Source organism: Equus quagga, chromosome 19 (genome assembly GCF_021613505.1).
Source record: "Equus quagga isolate Etosha38 chromosome 19, UCLA_HA_Equagga_1.0, whole genome shotgun sequence".
Taxonomy (NCBI): Eukaryota; Metazoa; Chordata; class Mammalia; order Perissodactyla; family Equidae; genus Equus; species Equus quagga.
This window is the reverse complement of record NC_060285.1, coordinates 26,620,091-26,638,404: the sequence shown is the minus strand read 5'-3', so window position 1 is coordinate 26,638,404 and position 18,314 is coordinate 26,620,091. Positions and strand designations below refer to the sequence as shown.

The following is an 18,314-nucleotide window of genomic DNA, read 5'->3' as shown; positions in this document are numbered from 1 at the left end:
CTTCAGGAAGATGTCAACAGAAACAATATGTTGACATGAACTGAAATTCTCCAGCAGAGAAAATTTGTTTTCTGCACAGGCTTCAGCTGGAAAAATCTGAAGAGCCCTATAAAATCTTGAATGCTAATAGAGCATTTCTTTTCATTTAATAAATATTTATTGAGCACCTTTTATGTGCCAGGCACTCTTCTGGGTGGCAAGGATGCAAAAGTGAACAAAACAGCCGATGCCGCTGCTCTCATGGTGGGAAGAAAAAGACAGAAAACAAATAAATGGATTAATTAATGATAAAGTCATTTGAGATAGTGATAAGTGCTATGACGAAAACAGAGTGGTGAGTAGAGAGGGACAGTGTGGTATGGTAGAAAGGCAACCAGGGAAAGCTGCTCAGAGGAGGTGACATTACGGACTCAAGGGATGAAGCGGTGTGTAAGACTATACATGGCAGAGGCTCAGGTTGACTTCAGATTAGATCCATGTTCATGGTGTATCCTGAAAGCAGTAGACAAAGCCAACATCATGCCCAAGGAGTGTGTATGAGTTGGATGAGGTTTCTCTTATGCAAAATTCAACCCATTTTGGGCTTTTGTGACTCATTGTTACTTCCTGCAATACTTCATTGATCTTGTTCTTTTTCCGAAGCTGCCCAACTGAACTGAGCTGGGGAAGGAACATTTCCCTTGCTCCAGTCTTGCTGGCTTTCTTCTCTGTGTTAATGTTGACGTGAATTTTGCAGTTTGAAGATCCAAGTGTTCTGTTGGTGTCCCCGGGCTGGGCTGTGGGGGTGGGGATGGGTGGGGTAGGAGGTGATATTAATAGAAATCTGGAGGAGGAAGCGAGCCATCTCTCTCCTGTTCTGTAGTCATCTGAGAGAGATGCAGACAACAGAGGCTGAGACCCCTGTCCCTCTGTTAGGACATTTGGGTCCCTTGTGATGAGAATGAAAACTTCTTGTTCTGTCCTCAGGGTGATAGATCATTCTCTGTATAATCTAGCAACAAGAAAAACAATTTGACCCACTCATCCTCAATTTTTTAATTTAAATAGTATGTATGTATTTTTTGAGATAGTACATTGATGTTCAAAACTCCAAAGAATTAAGAGAATATACAGTGAAAGTCACATGTTCCTGACCCCCGGGGCAACCAGTGATGTTGGTTTCTTGGATATCAGACATATTTTATATATGTCTGCAAGCAAAAGGGGGGAGATAGTCTTTCCCCCCTTTTATTAAACATATACCATATTAAACTTATATGTATATATGCATATGTATATAAAATATATGCATATGCAAATATATGCATATTTAATATAAAATGTTAAACATGACACATAATACAAAAAGAGCTTTCTAATTATTTTTATGGCTAAATAGTATTCCATTGTTTGTAGTTTGGTTCACTTAACCTGTTCCCTATGGTTGGATGTTTAGGTTGCTTCAATCTTTTGTTTATAAGACATGATACTGCAAGGAATATTCATGTATTTCACATAAATACAAGGGGCTGCGGGATCTAAGGGTATGTGCTTTTTAATTTTGATAGATAATGCCAAATTATCTTCCAAAGAAGGCTCACTCCCACCATCAATGAAACACACCAACTTAAACCCAGTACCCATAGTTGTCAGGACAAGCTTTAGTGTAGGCCACTCTAGGTAGCTTGTTCAGGAAACTGACTGATAAACCCTGGTACATAGGACACTTTGGTAATTTTTTTTAAAATGCAAGAAAGCCTTCCCTGCTACAATTCAGAGTTCTAGAGCAAGTGCTGTGCCCCATCTCCAAGGTATCAAGTAAGTAAAGTTGCCCCATACTAGATCTTTCCAGCCCCAACCCTTCTATATCACCCATGCTCCAAGAGTAAATAAAATAAAATAAAATAAGCCCCAATAGCAACTGCAGTGCAACTCCAAACTCACTTAAGATGGATGAGTGGTGGTGTTTTGTACATTTTTTTATTGAGGTATAATTAGCATATTACATTAGTTTCACGTGTATATAATGATTCAATATTTGTATATATTGTGAAATGATCACCACAATAATTCTAGTTAACATCTGTCACCAAACATAGCTATAAATTTTTTTCTCGTGTTGAGAACTTTTAAGATTTACTCTCTTAGCATCTTTCAAATATACAGTACAGTATTATTAACTATAGTCGCTATGCCATTGCATTACTGTGAATTATGTTTTTATTTACTTTCTCATTTGAAAGCAAATCCCAGACTCTAGGGCGTTTCATCCCTACCTATTTCATTATGCATCTCTAAAACAAACTATGGTCATTTTCTTAAATAACCTTAACCATAATGCTATTATCACAAGTAACAAAATTATTAGTAATTCTTTAGAGTTATCTAATATCAAAGCCGTATAACTAAATTTTCCTGATTGGCTCAAAAATGTCTTTTTAAAGTTGTTTTTGTTCAAATGGGTATCCGAACAAGATCCTCCAGTCCCATGTGGTTGTTGTGTTTCTCTTCATCTGGAGCGGCCTCCTCCTGTTCACTGCCCTCGACCTTCTGAGGAAGTCCCTCCTCTTGTGCACCCCGTGGACTGAATGAGGAAATGGTCTCTTGTTCTGTGGAGTGTCTCACATTGTGGCTTTGGCTCTTTGCTTTCTTGGGGTGTCATTTAGCTTGTTCCTCTACCCTTTCTCTTTCCTAATGCTAAATGGAAGTTAGCACTAAAGGCTAGGTGAGATTCAGCTTTATGGGTAAGAAAACTTCATAGGTGGTTCTGCCAAATGATGCTTTTGATGTGATGAATTCCTTAAGAGAAATCTGGGCAACAGTCTTTCTTTTCTTCTCTTGAGTCACACTTAAGAAGATTTCTATCAAGCTTTTTTTTTAATTGGCTTCCTGTTTCTCCTCCTCTGTATAACCACTTTCCAGAACCAGATCAACTCTTTGAATCTGAGCAGATTAATAAAGAATATGAATTAGAGATGGAAGACAAGAACCATACTTGGTCAGTGCCTGCTGGGTGTCTCCCTTCACTCATAGTTTTCTGTAGGCCCGTGTTGTCCAGTAGAACTTTCCATGATGATGGAAATGTTCTATACCTGCACTCTCAATATGGTAGCCACTAGCCATGTGTGACTAGTGAGCGCTTGAAATGTGGCTAGTGCAACTGGGGAACTGAATTTTAATTTAATTAAATTCTCAATAGCCATATGTGGCTAATGGCTACCATTTTTGATGATGCTGCTACACAGTCATTTTAAAATGACTTGAGGCACAGGTATTTCCCACCTCCCTTGGGACATAACTGCTTCTGTTCTTTTTCTTTTCTTTTTTTATTTTGCAGGGGAAGAGTTGCCCTAAGCTAACATCTGTTGCCAATCTTACTCCTTTTTTCTTTTTTTCTCTGCTAAAGCCCCAGTACATAGTTGTGTATGGTTGTAAGTTCTCCTAGTTCTTCTATGTGAGCCACCACCACAGCATGGCTACTGATAGATGAGTGGTGGGGTTCCACACCTAGGAAGTGAACCTGGCCTGCCAAAGTGGAGTGTTCCGAACTTTAATGGCTAGGCCATCAGAGCTTGCTCATCGCTTCTGTTCTTTTTTAAAAAGTCATATTTAATATATTTGGTTAGTGAGATTGACTTTTACAGAGCTGCTACTGAATTTAGTGAGCAGTTCACAGGCTTCTCGTGAGCTAGTTGTACTGAATCCACATGGACTTGACCCAAAGCAGATGATGGAATGAAGTCACCATCACAGGATAAAGCCAGACTCAGGCCCAGGTCCTGGGAGCAGGGGCACATACAGGAAGATGCTCCACGTACCAAATTGATAAGAAGCCTTTGATTAAGTACAGATATATAATTGCCATCAGGATATGTGGGTACAGGCATATTATTGATCAGTAAGTGCATATGTAGACTTTGTCTGCAAAGAATCTCAGGTATCAATTTTTTCTTTTCAAATCATGTGCCCAGTGTAATTGATGTCCACAGTGGTGGAGACACAAATGTAGATATTATAGCTGGATGCATTCAAACTGACAAAATGTGGAAGACCTTCACTTTTGAAAGGATTGTATTAGGCCAAGAGATAGGTACAAAGATGAATAAGACATGGTCCCTACCCAAAAGGAGCTTGCAATCTGGTACCAGCTTATTATCTATTGATTATTGACTGTGTGCTAAGCATCTTTCACAATTCTCATTTGATCCTTACAACTGTATACAAGGAAGTCATGATTAGCCCCATTTTACAGATGAGGAAATTGAGGCCCAGGGAGGTTAAGTTACTAGTTCAAAGTAGCACAACCACTGAAGGGTAGAACCAGGATGCAGACCTGAGCCCAGCTACTATTGGATTTCTCCAGGATTATGGTAACAGTCTCCTGATGAGTCTTCATACCCATGCTTCAAGCCCTCCCCTCTCACCATGTCACTCCTCTGCTCAAAGCCTTGCAATGGGTTCCTCTCTCACCTAGAGTAAGGGGCAAAATCTTCACACAGGCCTACAAGAACCTACGTTATCCACCATGTTAACTCACTGTCCACTCCTTTCTCCCTTGCTTGTTCTGTGCAAGTCATACTGGCCTTCTCTCATTTTAGGGCCTTTGCACCAGTGGGTCCCTCTTCTCAGAGCATGCTTGGTCCAGATATCTAAATGACTCACCCCGTCATCTCCTTCAACTCTCTAAATAAATGTCATCTTCTCAATCAGACCTGCTCTGAACATGCAGTCTCCATCTCCTTACCCCACTTAATTTTGACCTGTATCACCTTCTATTTTATAATTTATTTCTTATTAATTGTCTGCCATCACTCCCTATGTGCACGTATGTACATGTGCATGCACACACACGAGTGTAAGTTCTGTGAGGGTAGGATTCTTCCCCCATTTTGCTCACTGCCATTTTCCAAACACCTAGAACATGCCTGATACACAGAGGATGTTCAGTAGATGTTTATTGACTGAGGATGAGTGAAACTCGAGTATGTCCAGTTTCAAAGCCATGCTTGCTTGTATTGCGTATATAAACACTTACCGACGTGTTTAGGCCTGTGAAGTTGTCCTGCTAACCTTAAAATGCATGACTCTTTAGAATTATATGACAGAATCAGAGTAACCCATGCAAATATATATGGAGCGGACTTTCTTTAGTTTTAAGATCACTCTTGGCATAGTACTAATGAAGTTGTCACTTGTACCTTCTCATAAGGCCAGACGAGGTCAGGAAATGTGGACAATGAGCTTCCACATATGAGGGTACTGCTCCAGCACTGAAGAGTGGCTTTTTGGGGGTGTGTGTGACTTTGTCCACTACAAAAGCAGAAATACTGTGCTTGTTATTCCAGCCTTGTTGAAGACTGAGACATGAGAGAACAATTAAGGGACATGGTACCTTAGCCAATGTATGTGGTGAGTAAGAAAGGATGCGGTTGTAGAATTAAGCTATAAGTTTTGCCACCCTGCTATTCAAGTTTTTAATAGAAATCATATTTCTGTTTTTGAAAAAAAAATAGGTTATTCTTGGTGAGAATCTGACTTCAAATTGTCCAGAGGTTATCTATGAAATTAAAGAAGAAACACCTGTTTTCCACAAACTCATTCCTCATCCTAAGAAGAATATCTACATCTATCTAACAGCTGGGAAAGAGGTAGGTATAAATACTAGTCATTGCTTCTGACTTAGGAATAAAAATTGCTTAATTGATGTCATTATCTAGTAATGAAGCTTTTACTTTGAACTCCTGCTTTTAAACACTGCTGCAGGCTTTGAGGAGACCCTCAGTGGTTCACAGGCAGGGAATTAAAAACCTTACTGTCAGTAAGTAAGCAAGAAATATTACCTATTTAGACAATTTTATTATTGGCTATATTTCCAATGCCAAGTTTTTCAGAGGAGGGTGTGCTTGCAAATGGGTGCATAATCAGCAAGGTAACTGAATTTACACATTTATTGTGCGGGCACTGAACGGTTAGATGCATTTATGAATATACCCAGTGCAATTGGTTTTAGAATTGGGGGTTAATATAAGGCCACAGTCTCATACACATTCATGAACCAGAAAATATATGGCGCTTGCCCTCCCTCTCTTAATTTATCCAGCTATTTTAGTTTTTCTTCTTGCTTCTACTTATTGAAATAAAAAGGACACCTTTTTTACATTTTCTTCATTTTTCCAAAGTGCTTTCACTAAGGGAACTGGGAAGGAAACTAATTTTCATTGAGCTGCTACTGACTATGAACTAGTTCATTACCATTCTAAGTATGGTCTCTTTAGATGCATAGAGTTGTGTATACACACAAACATATAATCAACAATATTAATGAAATAGGTTAATAATTTAATGAGGTAAATTGTCCTTGTTTTATATATGAAGAAGGTAAGACTTGGAGGGACCGGCTCGGTGTCATAGTGGTTAAGTTCACACGTTCTGCTTTGGTGGCCCGGGGTTTGCCAGTTCAGATCCTGGGCACAGACCTACACACCGCTCATCAAGCCACGCTCTGGCTGCATCCCACACAGAACTAGAAGGATTTTCAACTAGGATATACAACTATTTACTGGGGCTTTGAGGGGGAAAAAAAAGAGGAAAGGAGGAAGATTGGCCACAGATGTTACCTCGGGGCCAATGTCCCTCACCAAAACAAACAAAACACCTCATCAAAAAAAAAAAGAATGTAAGACTTGGAAAGGTTAAATAACTTGCTCAAAGATATATATGGCTTAGACCTTATCTGGGCTAGGACTTAAATTCTGCCCTGATTTTAAAGCTCATGATAAATGAGATCAAATCCCAAATTTGTGAAAACTAAACAGGTCATTCTGGCATGGCAGTTTTGCCCCATGACCATTTGAACATAGAAAGCGCAGAGAAGATAATTGAGACTTAAATGAAGCGGATGCCCTCAGCCCACCCCGGTTTTCCATTGTTCTCCTCTCAATCATGCTAAGGACAATAGCAGTGACATCAATCTCATGTGCTGTTGGAGCCACAGAGTAGTTGTGCAAGCACTTTGCAGTTTCTGAAATTCCTAAAAAGGCCATATTGCCGTTTGCATGTTGAAAAGTCACTTACATCAAAGTGACCACATTGAGATGGCCACTGGATCCCATATATCTTTGTAAACCAGTTCTTCACCCCATGGAATCTTCCTGACCAGGTTGCTTCACCATTCAAACACTTTTTATAATATTTCTTCCCCAGGGTTCCCATATTTGAAAGATTCTCGTCTGCTCAACAAACCGCATGTATTAAGTAACAATTCCTGTTCTCAGGCTTTATTTATCAAGGGCATCTCAAAAGTGCCAGTCAGAGAACTGACTGTGCTACCACACAGAGCTGATAAAATTCCAGCTCAAAGCAAAGACGCTTGAAGTCTTGCTTAATCTGTGCATATTTTTCCATCCAGCTTTTTGAAATGTTGCAAATAGCTCATAAATTCTCCTTACTACCTTCCCCGGAACTCAAGACTGTAGGCTGGGAACCTCTGTGAGAGCCACCATAGTTGGCAGGTCCTCACTTTCTGAAGGTAATGAGTTCTAGTCTCTGGTCAGTCAAAACCTGAAGTCCTGAGGAGCATTTTCAACTGGGCATCAAAGCTGGTCATTCTTGGCTTCTTCACTGTGGTTAACTGTTAAAGATCCTATTAGTAAGACTCTAGTTGAACCAATGTAAGTCCTTGAGAGGCAAAACCTGAGGAATGTCCTTTCCTAGACTCTTGGGGAGATGGTAACAGCCAAACTAATACTCCCTGGTACTTCCATAGAACGGCCATTAAAAATAACCATGTGGCGATATATGCAGTGTTGTGGAAGAGTCACCATGATGTGTTATTACGTTAGAGAAGCAGGTCCAACGTAGTTTGTATAGTGTCCTCTCTTTTACAGAGAGTTATATATTTGTGTGCCTAAGTACATTGCATGGTAATTCTCATAGAATGTTCTAGAGATTCATATTTGACTGAATGTTCTGAACAAAAGTGGTCCTAGGAGCAGATGTTACTTATGATATCCCTCCTGGAGTATCATCGTGCTCAGCATATTCCAAGGCTCTCAGAAGCCTTGTGCTAAAAAACCTATTTCACTTTTTCAGTGTGAGGTTTCATGTTTGTTGGACCGTGGAACCTTTTTCTCACATAATAGCAATAGCCAACATTTAATGAGCATTTAGCATGTGCCAATGTTTGTAATAACCCTGTGAAGTCAACAGCACCATCACCATCTCACAGATGAGAAAACAAGGTTAGAGAGATTACATGACATTTATGAAAGTCCCCCAGAATTAGAAAGATGTTTTGTGAACTACAAGATAATATCCACATTCCGGTTAATTCTGGCTCAGGCTGTTGGTCTGCCTGCCACATCTGTCAGCAGCCTTGAGGACTGTGAAGTGGACGAGTGTGGTTATCCTCCATGAAGTCAACTTAGAATTGAAGGATGCTCCTCAGGACAGCCCCTGGTTGCCTCACGAAGCCCTTCTAGAACTCTCCATTTCTCTAAACTTTTTAAGAAGTGACTTACACTTTCTAGCATGTACAACTTCCTTACTGAGTTCTACAAGTTCCCTTAGTACCTGCTGAGGGAATTTGCCTGCAGAAAATGCGCACACTCAGGTCCTCCCTCCCTCCGCCTGCCCTGCTCCGAGGCTCTGACTGCCTGCCGCCGATGCCGGGTCTGCCCAGCGTGGAGGCCCACTCTGTGGGCTGCTGCTGCCTCACAACTGGAGGAGGCAGCTTTGGGGGCAGAGACTGATTTTAAAATTCCTGTCATTTCTTTTATTTTCAACTCCAGTGGAGGGGATGTGAGCAAGTGAGCCAGGAGCTAAGGGGATGGAGCTACCCCTGAGAGGGATGTGGGAGGGTTCTCCCCATTTCCACATCCAGTGTCAACCTCGAGCTGACACTCCTGGGTCAACACCTTTTCCTCTCCCCAGATGCTCATTTGCAAAATGCCGCTGACCACACATTGACTGTCTATATGAAAACCAGGTGACCTGATTCCATGATCCCTTTGGAAATCGTTATTAGCAGCTCAGAAACCTGACTGCATATCAAACTCATCTGAGAGAGCGGTCCCGCCCCAGACCTGCTCAGCTGGAGTCTCAGGCGCAGAGAGTCTGGGAACCTGCACTTTCAAAAGCTCCCTGGGGGATTCTGATAAACTGCTTTGTACCCTAGAACTTGAGAACCGCTGCCCGATGTCATTACAGAGTTGTTCTGAGTTTCAGTTGATAGACATGCTCTTTGTGGCCCTTTATCAAATAAGGTGCTGTAGTTTTTCTGGTGGTGCTTATAATTCCATCTGAACTGCTGTCATCTTTATTTTTAGGTGAGGAGAATTCCTGTTGCAAACTGCAGTAAACATAAATCCTGTTCGGCGTGTTTAACAGTGTCAGACCCTCACTGTGGTTGGTGCCATTCGCTACAAAGGTATTTCCTGAATTCTTTCTCACCAACTCACATTTTCGAAAAAGCGTCATGTGGCAAAACACTTGTTGCCCTACTTTGCGGATCTGTTCCAATGACCTGGGGGAAGCAATCTCTTCGCCGACTAAAATATTTTTATGTAATCCTAATTAATTCTCAGAGATGTTCCCAACTGAGTCAGTGCTACTAAATCGTTTGACTTGGACCACTGAGGGTTCCCCAGCATGGGGCTGGGAGGAGGCGGGTGTGCAGGATAGGAGGGTAGGCTGGAGCTGTCAATTTTGCTTTTACTTTCTACAGAGTTCTCCAAGACTCGAGATAGAGGCAAAAGGTTCGCCCTCAGAGGAGATAAAAGAATAGGGATGGTTTGAAAAATTTCAAATGAATCCTTATAATGTCACGTATGCCGGTGGCTCAGTGGAAGCCTTATTATTGATGATGTTGTCTCCTAATGCGCTGTACAGCTATGGGCCTGATGTACAATCTCAGTCTCCGGGCAGAATCTGCCCAGCCTGGTCTTGAATTACGATGTTCACGACCCATCTAGGCTCAGGGGCGACTTGTAGCGGCTTCCTCGCCATAGCAGCTCCTAGCGTTGCTGGGACCGGCCTGGTTGGATTCGCTGTTGCCATGGCAACCCAGCACTCGGGCTCTCGCTATAGAAGCCAGGAGGAGAGAGCCTGCGCTAGCAGCAGCTGAGGCAGAAAAAGAAAAAAAACCGTAACAGTGTCTGTCAGTTTGGTTGGTGCTTTCAGTGTTTAAAGGTGAAAAAGGATAAGAAAGAGTAGAACAGGTGCAGAGAAGCTGAAGGCTGAATGAGGGGCAGTTTGGGGATAGAAAAAAGGACTGGGGAGAGAATTGGAAAGCTTCTGGGGGGAGGAAGCCAAGAGAAATGAAGAGAGAGGGGGAAAATACAATACACATACGCAAGAGATTCAGGAAACAAACTGAAAATGTAGGGATGGAATTAATTAAGAGTTCATGGAGGAAGTCAAAAGCTGAGATGCAGCAAGACGCGTAATTGCCCTTGCCTTTTGCTGTGCTTTCTTACCGGGCTCTTTCCGTCAGAATCACTGGCAGACAAAAGAAGCAGGGCCAGGAAAATTCTCATGAATAATTGTAATTGGGTAGGAACGTTTTCTTCTTGTCGCTTGCCCAAGACGAGAGTTTAAGAAATTAACTGATCATGAACAGCATCTCATCGTCACACACCCACTAAGCAGTTTTGTCATAAGCTTTCCAATCCATTCCATTTATGTGGGTCCCCTGTCTAAATTTGTAGAGCTACGTGCAGGAGTTAATTCAGTGACAGTGGTGGTGATGGTTGTGATAGTGGCGATTAAATAGCCAGGCGTAGCTAGTGGCTGCTCTGTTGACAAACACACATCTGGAGTTCGTGGGAGACATCCGGGCTGGTGATAGGAATTTGGGAGTTAGTAGTGTTTAGATGTAATGAAGTCTTAAGACTAGATGAGGGAGGGAGTGTAGAGAGAGGAGAGAAGGAGATGAAGAACTGAGCCTTGAGGTGATGCAGTGTTTAGGGGTCAGGGAAATGAAGAGGAAAAAACTGGGGAGGGAACAGTTGGAAAAGAAAGAGGAAAAAACCAAAGAAGATGGTTTCCTGGAAGCCCAGGGAGAAAGGAGGAGGGAGCAATCCACTGTGCCTGATCATGCTGAGAGGTCAGGTGAGAGTAGAAGCGAATTGAGCCACTGGACTTAGCAGGTGATGATTGGTGACAGTGACAAGGGCACTTGTGGGAAGTGGTGCTAAAGATGCAAGGGAACATAAGAAGAGGACAGAGCAGAGACAGCTCTTTAGAGGAGCTGTGCTGAGAAAGCAGAAAATGAAGCAGACGTTGGATGAGAAAGTGGAGTCCAGAGAGTTGTGTTGTTTTTAAGATGCGTGAAATAACGGTGCGTTTTTGTGCTTTTGGGATAATTCCAGTAGAAGGGAGAAACTGATGGTGCAGGAGATAGGAGAGAGAAGTGTGGAGTGTTGTCTTTCAGAGGATGAAGGAAAATATGGCCTAGTGCACCAGTGGGGAGGCCGGTCTTAGACAGGAGCCTGGGACCGTTCATGCTTGATGATGGGAGGGAAGGGGAAGCCATGGGCCCAGGAGCAGGTAGGTGGTAGAAGCATGTACAGTGTCTTTTCACCTTGCTCGCATCATTTTCAGTGACTTAAGACCAGTGAGAGTGAGGTGGGGGAGGAAGCCCTGGAGGTTTGAAGGGAGAAGAGAGAAAAGGTGTGAAATAGAGTGGGAGAGAGAACAGAGTTGGGAAATAGAGAGCGATTGCCAGGCAGCATTTAGGGCCCGCTTGAGGTCGGTGGTCTTGCTTTTGAAGTGAGAGCTGTAAGCATGGTTTTGCTTTCGCAAGTCATGTTCAGCTGTGCTGGCATAGTCGTAGAGTAGGGGAGAGTTAGATTGAGCCAGAGTTGAGGTTTTGCCAGGAAATACATCAAGAGGGAAGAGAGGGGCTGGGGAGCTGAGGGTGCATGCAAGGGATGGACAATGATATTGATATGGATATTGATACTTATAATAGTGGACCCTGGGCTGTAAGCCAGAAGTGAGCTTTACGGAGGGGAATGAGGGCATGTGGGGAGTGAGGACGTGAAAAGGTGGCGGGATCTGTGCATTGGAGGTTGTTTTGGGGTTGAAGACTTGTTGGAGCTGGGGAACTGGAAAAGGGGTTGTGTTTGGACTGTGGGGAGCTTGAAATTAAGGTTGTGGAGAGCGTGGAGTTGTTGGTCATGACAAGGTCTAGGGTGTGACTGTGTAGCTGAAGTGGGATGGAGGACAAGATGATTGGCACAGAGGGACCAAGGAACTGGGATGTCAGAGTGTTAGATGGATCAGTCACCTAGAACGACGATGGAAACAATGTTGGAGAGAGTGAGGAGCGAAATATTCAAGAAAAGAAAGGAATTGGCTATGGGTGGGGTGGTCTGTAGATGGTCGCAACAGGGAGGCCCTAGGGTGGTATGGGCTATGGCGTGAGCTTCAAAGCTGAGGTGGGGAGCAGGCTTGGAAAGAAGGGGTGAAGAATCATCTAGAAGAGGCAGCAAGACACAAGCAGGACACCTGTATGAGGGAGAGGAAGCAGCAAGCCCTTGAGAGGGCTGTGGGGAAGCAGCGTCCCCAGAGGAGAGCCTGGTTTCCGTAAGAGCAAGAAGGTGAAAGGAACACTGGGGCTTTTAGTGATGGCGGGCTCTTGAGTCCCAGCCTTGTATAACTGCCTGCTCCCCCTGCTTCTGCTCTTGCTCCCTCACCCCTGCCCCAGTACTCTCCAAGACGAGTTGTCCTTTTAAAATCTAAGCCAGATCATGTCATTCCCCAGCTTAGTAACCTCCACTGGCTTCCACCTTAAAATTCAGTCTGACTCCCTTACTTCAAGGGCCTGCATACAGTGCTTTCCAAAATCTGGCCCTTCACTACTTCTTGGACCTCTCATGCCACCCTTTCCGTGGTTTACTCTACCCCAACCATACCAGCTTTCTTTCTGACTTAAGAATATGCCAAGCTTGTTCCTGCCTCAGGGACTTTGCACTTGCTGTTTCCTCAGTCTAGAATGTTCTTCTCCCGATCTTTCCACGCTGGCTCTTTCTTGAGGGTCAGGTCCCAGCACACACGTCTCCACCTGATTACCCAGTCTGAAGTAGCCTCACTTCACTCACAATGACATCACTCTTTTCTTTGTGGCCCCATCACTATCTGAAATGATCTTATTTCTCTGCCTCTCCCTTTATTAAAATGTAAGCTGCATAGGGACCTTGTCTTGTTCATTACTGTATCCCCAGGCTCCAGAACAGTGCCTGGCACATAGTAGGTGCGCAGGAAATATATGTTAAATGATTGGAGTAGATTGATTGATTGGGAAATTCTACCAATGGCAGGTTGAGGCTTGTGAGTTAAGTATTATAAAACATTCTGGATTTGCAGACTGATGGCCCTTCCCAGCCATGTCACATCACTTGGTTTCAAAGTGGCTTGGTTCTGGCCTAAGATGAAATAAAACCAAGCCTCTGGTCTGTGACTCATGTTAAGCTCCCAGTACCATTCAAAATTAGGAATTCTAAAGGGGGATGTTTTCTTATAACTGTAGAGCATCCCACTGTGTTTATTTTAAATGTCACAGATTTATTTAGAAAAATAATTTATTTTCTCTGTTGAGAAGGTTGAGCTTTCTTGCATACGTGTCTAGAAAGTGGATTTGTTGGGGTGCGGGGCAAGAAAACCATCTTAACTTCCTGTTGATTGGGTGTTAAGAATAGGCATCCAATATAAGCAGATGAAAAGCAATTAGATAAACAATGAGCTCTAAAAAGTCTAGTATTTTATTGTTGGAACCTCAAATCCAACCTGTGCTGAATTTGTCTGTGTGGGTGGAAAGTGAATTTTTGCAGGCTGAATATCTTGGGTTTGGAAGCAGCTTCTCAGTTTCTCCCATATTGCAAAGCATAGCACATGTGTTCAGTTATGGATTTCCACAAAACTGGCAATCCTGAACCAATGAACGGGTGAGGTTCCAAAAGTTCATTTGCAAGTTTGTTTGGCACGCTGAATGCATTTTCCCATAGAAACAATGTCATAAATTAAGGACCGATTCCCAAGTCAACCCACAAAAATTGATTTATTTAATTTCAACAAATATTTATTGAATATCTACCAAGAACCCAATGTAGGAAGTGAGATAACTAGATGATGTTGAGAGAAATCAGATGTCATTCTTGGCCTTAAGGAATTGACATCCTAGCAAGGGAGGCAGACATGTCAATGGCCAACGTTCATTCATTTGGTCATACATCCAATCAATGAATATTTATTGAGTGCCTACGATGTACTAAGCACTATGCTAGGTGCTCAGGAGACAGTTCTTTCTTGCCTACAAGGAGCTTGCAATCTACTGAGGGATGTAGACAAGTGTATCAGTCAGGTTTCTGCTCCCATAATACTGTGTTGACAAGCAAATTCTTAGTGGCTTACAAGAACAAACATTTGTTTTTCTTCTCCATGGGTCGGCTCCAGCAGGAGGCCTGGGGGTGGGGGGTGCTCTTCATCAAGCTGCAGGTGGAGAGTGTGATTCAGGTCTGCTTCACGTCCATCTCGTCCTGCACATGCTCTTCTCAAGGCAGACGGCAGAAACACAAGAGCCCAAGCTAAACTATGCAACACATCCCAACCCGCTGCTCATGTCACGTTTGCTGATATTCCATTGGCAAGTAAGGCACAGAGCTGAGCCCAACTCCAGTGAGATAGAGAGATATCCTCCACCTGCTCTAGGAGAACACGCTGCAGAGGGACGTGGCAAAGGGTACTGATGTGTTATTCTAGTATAGGAGAGATGGAAGAATTGGGAACAATAATCCAGTCTACCGTAAAAGGTTAAGGAGGTACCAATCTACCAATAGGTAAATAGAGTGTGATAAGGGTTAGTCAGCACAGAGGAAGTGGAGGATTCCATGGGGGCACATAAGAAACATCTAACCCAAACTTAAAAGGTCAGGGAGGGCTTCCTGGAGGAAGGGATGTCTAAGCTGAGCCTGAAGTGTGAGCAGATATCAGCCAAGTACAAAGAAGGCAGGGGAAGCTGGCTGAGGGAACGGGCTGTGCCAAGACCAGGAGCTGTAGGAGCGCCCGGCCCAATCCTCAGTATGATTGGATGTCCAGTCTAACAGAGGAACACTGGGAAATGCAGGCAGCCTGGTAGGCAGGGGCAGATGAGCATGGGTTATAATCCACGTTAAAGAATTTGGATTTTGTTGGAAGGACTTTGGGGAGCTTCAGTTAGAGAGAGACGGGATCAGAGATGTGTTTTAGAAGAAGCGTTCTGGTGCAGGATAGACTAGAGGGGCCTCTTCTGGAAGCCGCGGATCACTTAGAAGGTGGTTGTAACCCAGCAGGAGACGGGGGGCTGAAGTAGAGAGATGATAGTGGTGATGGAAAGAAGTGGGTGGATTTAAGAGCTATGTGGAAGAGAGAATTGACAGGACTTCGTGATTAATTGGGTTCCCCCTTGAGTCTGACACACTAAAAATAGGGCCATAAAATGAGAAGTAAAATATCAAGGTGGCCTCTGTTTTTCTGGAAGATGTATTCTTTCTCCCTTGATCTAAGTCCTCACGAAGAAAATAAAGAAATGATACCCAAACATGCACTGGATTCCTACTGTGTCCCAGCCCCTAGACACAGCACTAGGTTGGAGCCCGAAGGATAGACACCTAAGTCAGATAGGGAAGGACTTGCGAGAGATGCCAGAGCTGAGTCTCAGGGTGCTGGGGGGTGAGTTATTGCCCCAGTGATACACGGACTTCGGTGTTGAGATTGTAGGGCAAGGAGTGCGGGTACCTGGCCTTGGTGACCAGAGGACAGAGGTGTCATTTACTGGGCAGGGATGGAGGGGAGTAGGCTGTTGGGATGCACAGCAATGCAGGGGGTGACTTCCACACCGGCAGCGGGAGTGGTCCAGCAGAGTGGGAGGAGTGCAGGTCCTGGAGTCAGCCTGCTGGGGGTCACATCCGGGCTTCTGTGGGCCCTGCAAGTCTCTTACCTTCTCTGTGCCAAATCCCCTCTTCTATAAAGCAGGGTTGGTAATAGTACCTACCTTAGTGGGTTGCTGAGAGAATTAAATCAGATCATGCGCATGAAGTCCCAGGCACAGTGCCTGTTCATAGTGAGCACTCAAGTAATGTTAGCTTTTACGATGGTGGAAGCCCAGAGGAAGGAGCCGTTAGTTGTAACTGAGGTTGGGCAAGGCTTCAGAGGGGAGGTGGCATTAAAATTAGGCCTTGATGCCTGAGTAGATGTTCACCAGGGGACGGATGGGGTGGGAGGCACTTCAGGCAGAAGAACCAGCACAAGGAGAGGTCTTTTGAGGGAGCAGCAGATTGAGTTCTATCGGTCTAGAAGGAAAGAAGAGCATGGGGCGCTGGCTGGGACCAGGATGGGAAGGGCTCTGAGTTTGGACTTTATTCATTGGTGCTGGGAACTTATTAAAGGGTTTTCAGCAGAGGGCTGACATGATCATATTTGTGTTTGAAAAGATTATCCTGATGGCAGTTGAGATGATGAACTGCATTAACCCAAGCATGAGCTGGACCACACCTCCCACCCTACCCCTTCCCCTTCCAGGGTCCCTGTCTTTTGGTATATTTTGTAAAGAGTGAGTTTATCTCACATCTCTTCCCGAGTCATCTACTTGGCAGCCATTTCTCCACCTCCACACCTCCACCTCTCCCAACACAACCCGGGGCTCTGCTTGTTTTGGTCCCAGTCACGTAATGGAACCAGGGCCGGGTCCTCTTCAGAAAATGGGCCATGCAGGAAAGGCCACACTGGTCTTGATCGTCCCACCCTGTCGTGCCCCAGTCTGTACACGGGGTGTACAGGCTGGGGACAAAGCCCCCAGGCGTGCTCATTATAAGCTATCTACAGATCAAGTTCTCCTGGCTGATTTGTATAAATTTAACATTTGCCCATATTCTTCTACACGTTTCTTCACGGTGACAGGTGGAGGACCTTCAAACAGCCCCCAGTAGCGGTTTTAGGTCTTCGGCTGCTGGTAGGCTATCCTACACATGAGACTGGGAATGAAGCCTTTTCTCCACTTGGCCTGACAACAGGGCTGTGTGTCCAGTCCTCCTATCAGACTTTCTGGAAGGATTGGGGGTAACAGAAGAGGATTTCAAACAAGGAAGAGAAAAACTGAAATTTAAATGCTAAATATATTTGTCCCCAGTTGTTGGAGTAGCAAACAAAAGGCGTTAAAGGATTCGCTTATGGACGCATCCAGTTCCTTGCATTACTCTCCTGTCTTGAGGTCCGCCTTCCTTCTCTCCTCGAGAGACATTGCTTCCCCCGAGCCTGCTCAGGGCCAGTCATTAACCCTAAGGGCTCTGGGCTGTTACTGCCCTAAAGCTTGATGGAGATAACCCCGGGTGCATGGCAACACTAGCCACTTTCTGCTGAAGCCTCAGTGACTCTGGTCTGGTCTGCCGTCATGAGAGGAGGGCAACCTGCAACACAGAAGGCCGCTGAGGGCTTTTCAGTAGAGGCGTCCATCGGGGTGTCCCACTTACCCTCCAAAACGCAGCTTCAGTGCCCCTTCCACAGGAGGCCTGCCTTGAGGCCAGGCCTGGGCGGGTGACAGCGTCTGCACTGATGGGGAGGAACGTGCTTATGTGACACCAGACGCTGTGCCCTGCACAGTCCATGCCGTGTTCCATTCAGTCCTTGGTACCCTGTGAAGTAAGTACTGGGACAGTACCCCCTTAGAGATGAGAAAACAGCCTTAGGTTGTGTGTTTGTTTTCTACTGCTGCTGTAAAAAAGTTACTACAACCCTGATGGCCTAAAACAAGATAAATGTATTATCTTACAGTTGTGGAGGTCAGAAATCTGCAATGGAGGGGCCGGCCCAGTGGTGTAGTCGTTAAGTTGGTGCGCTCTACTTTGGTGGCCCAGAGTTCGCTGGTTTGGATCCTGGGTGCAGACCTACACACTGCTCATCAGGCCATGCTATGGTGCCATCCTACATGGAACTAGAAGGACTTAAAACGAGGATATACAACCATGAACTGGGGCTTTGGGGAGGGAAATAAAAGGAAGATTGGCAACAGATGTTAGCTCAGGGCCAATCTTCCTCGCCAAATAAAGCATAACTTATTAAAAAAAAAAGTCTGCAGTGGGTTTCACTGGACTAAAATCAAAGTATTCGAAGGGCTATGTTCCTTCTGGAGGCTGTAGGGAGAATGTGTTTCCTTGACTTTTCTAGTTTTTTGGAGGCAGCCTGCATTCCTTGGCTCGTGGTCCCTTCTTGCATCTTCAAAGCCAGCAGTGCAGCATCTTCAAGTCTCTCTGGCTCTGGACTCTGTTTCTGTCGTCACGTCTCCTTCTCTGACTCCGACCCTC

The 18,314-nt window shown here is 44.4% G+C and overlaps 1 protein-coding gene across 2 annotated transcripts in view; it reads left to right on the top strand.

Moving 5' to 3' along the window:
* Positions 1-18,314, top strand: part of PLXNC1 (plexin C1) — a 141,794-nt gene that overhangs the window by 25,241 nt on the left and 98,239 nt on the right. For both annotated transcript variants that reach the window (XM_046646768.1, XM_046646767.1), the window contains exons 3-4: positions 5,493-5,627; positions 9,306-9,406. In XM_046646768.1, coding sequence (XP_046502724.1) covers positions 5,493-5,627; positions 9,306-9,406 — 236 coding nt within the window. The remainder of the gene's footprint in view (positions 1-5,492; positions 5,628-9,305; positions 9,407-18,314) is intronic.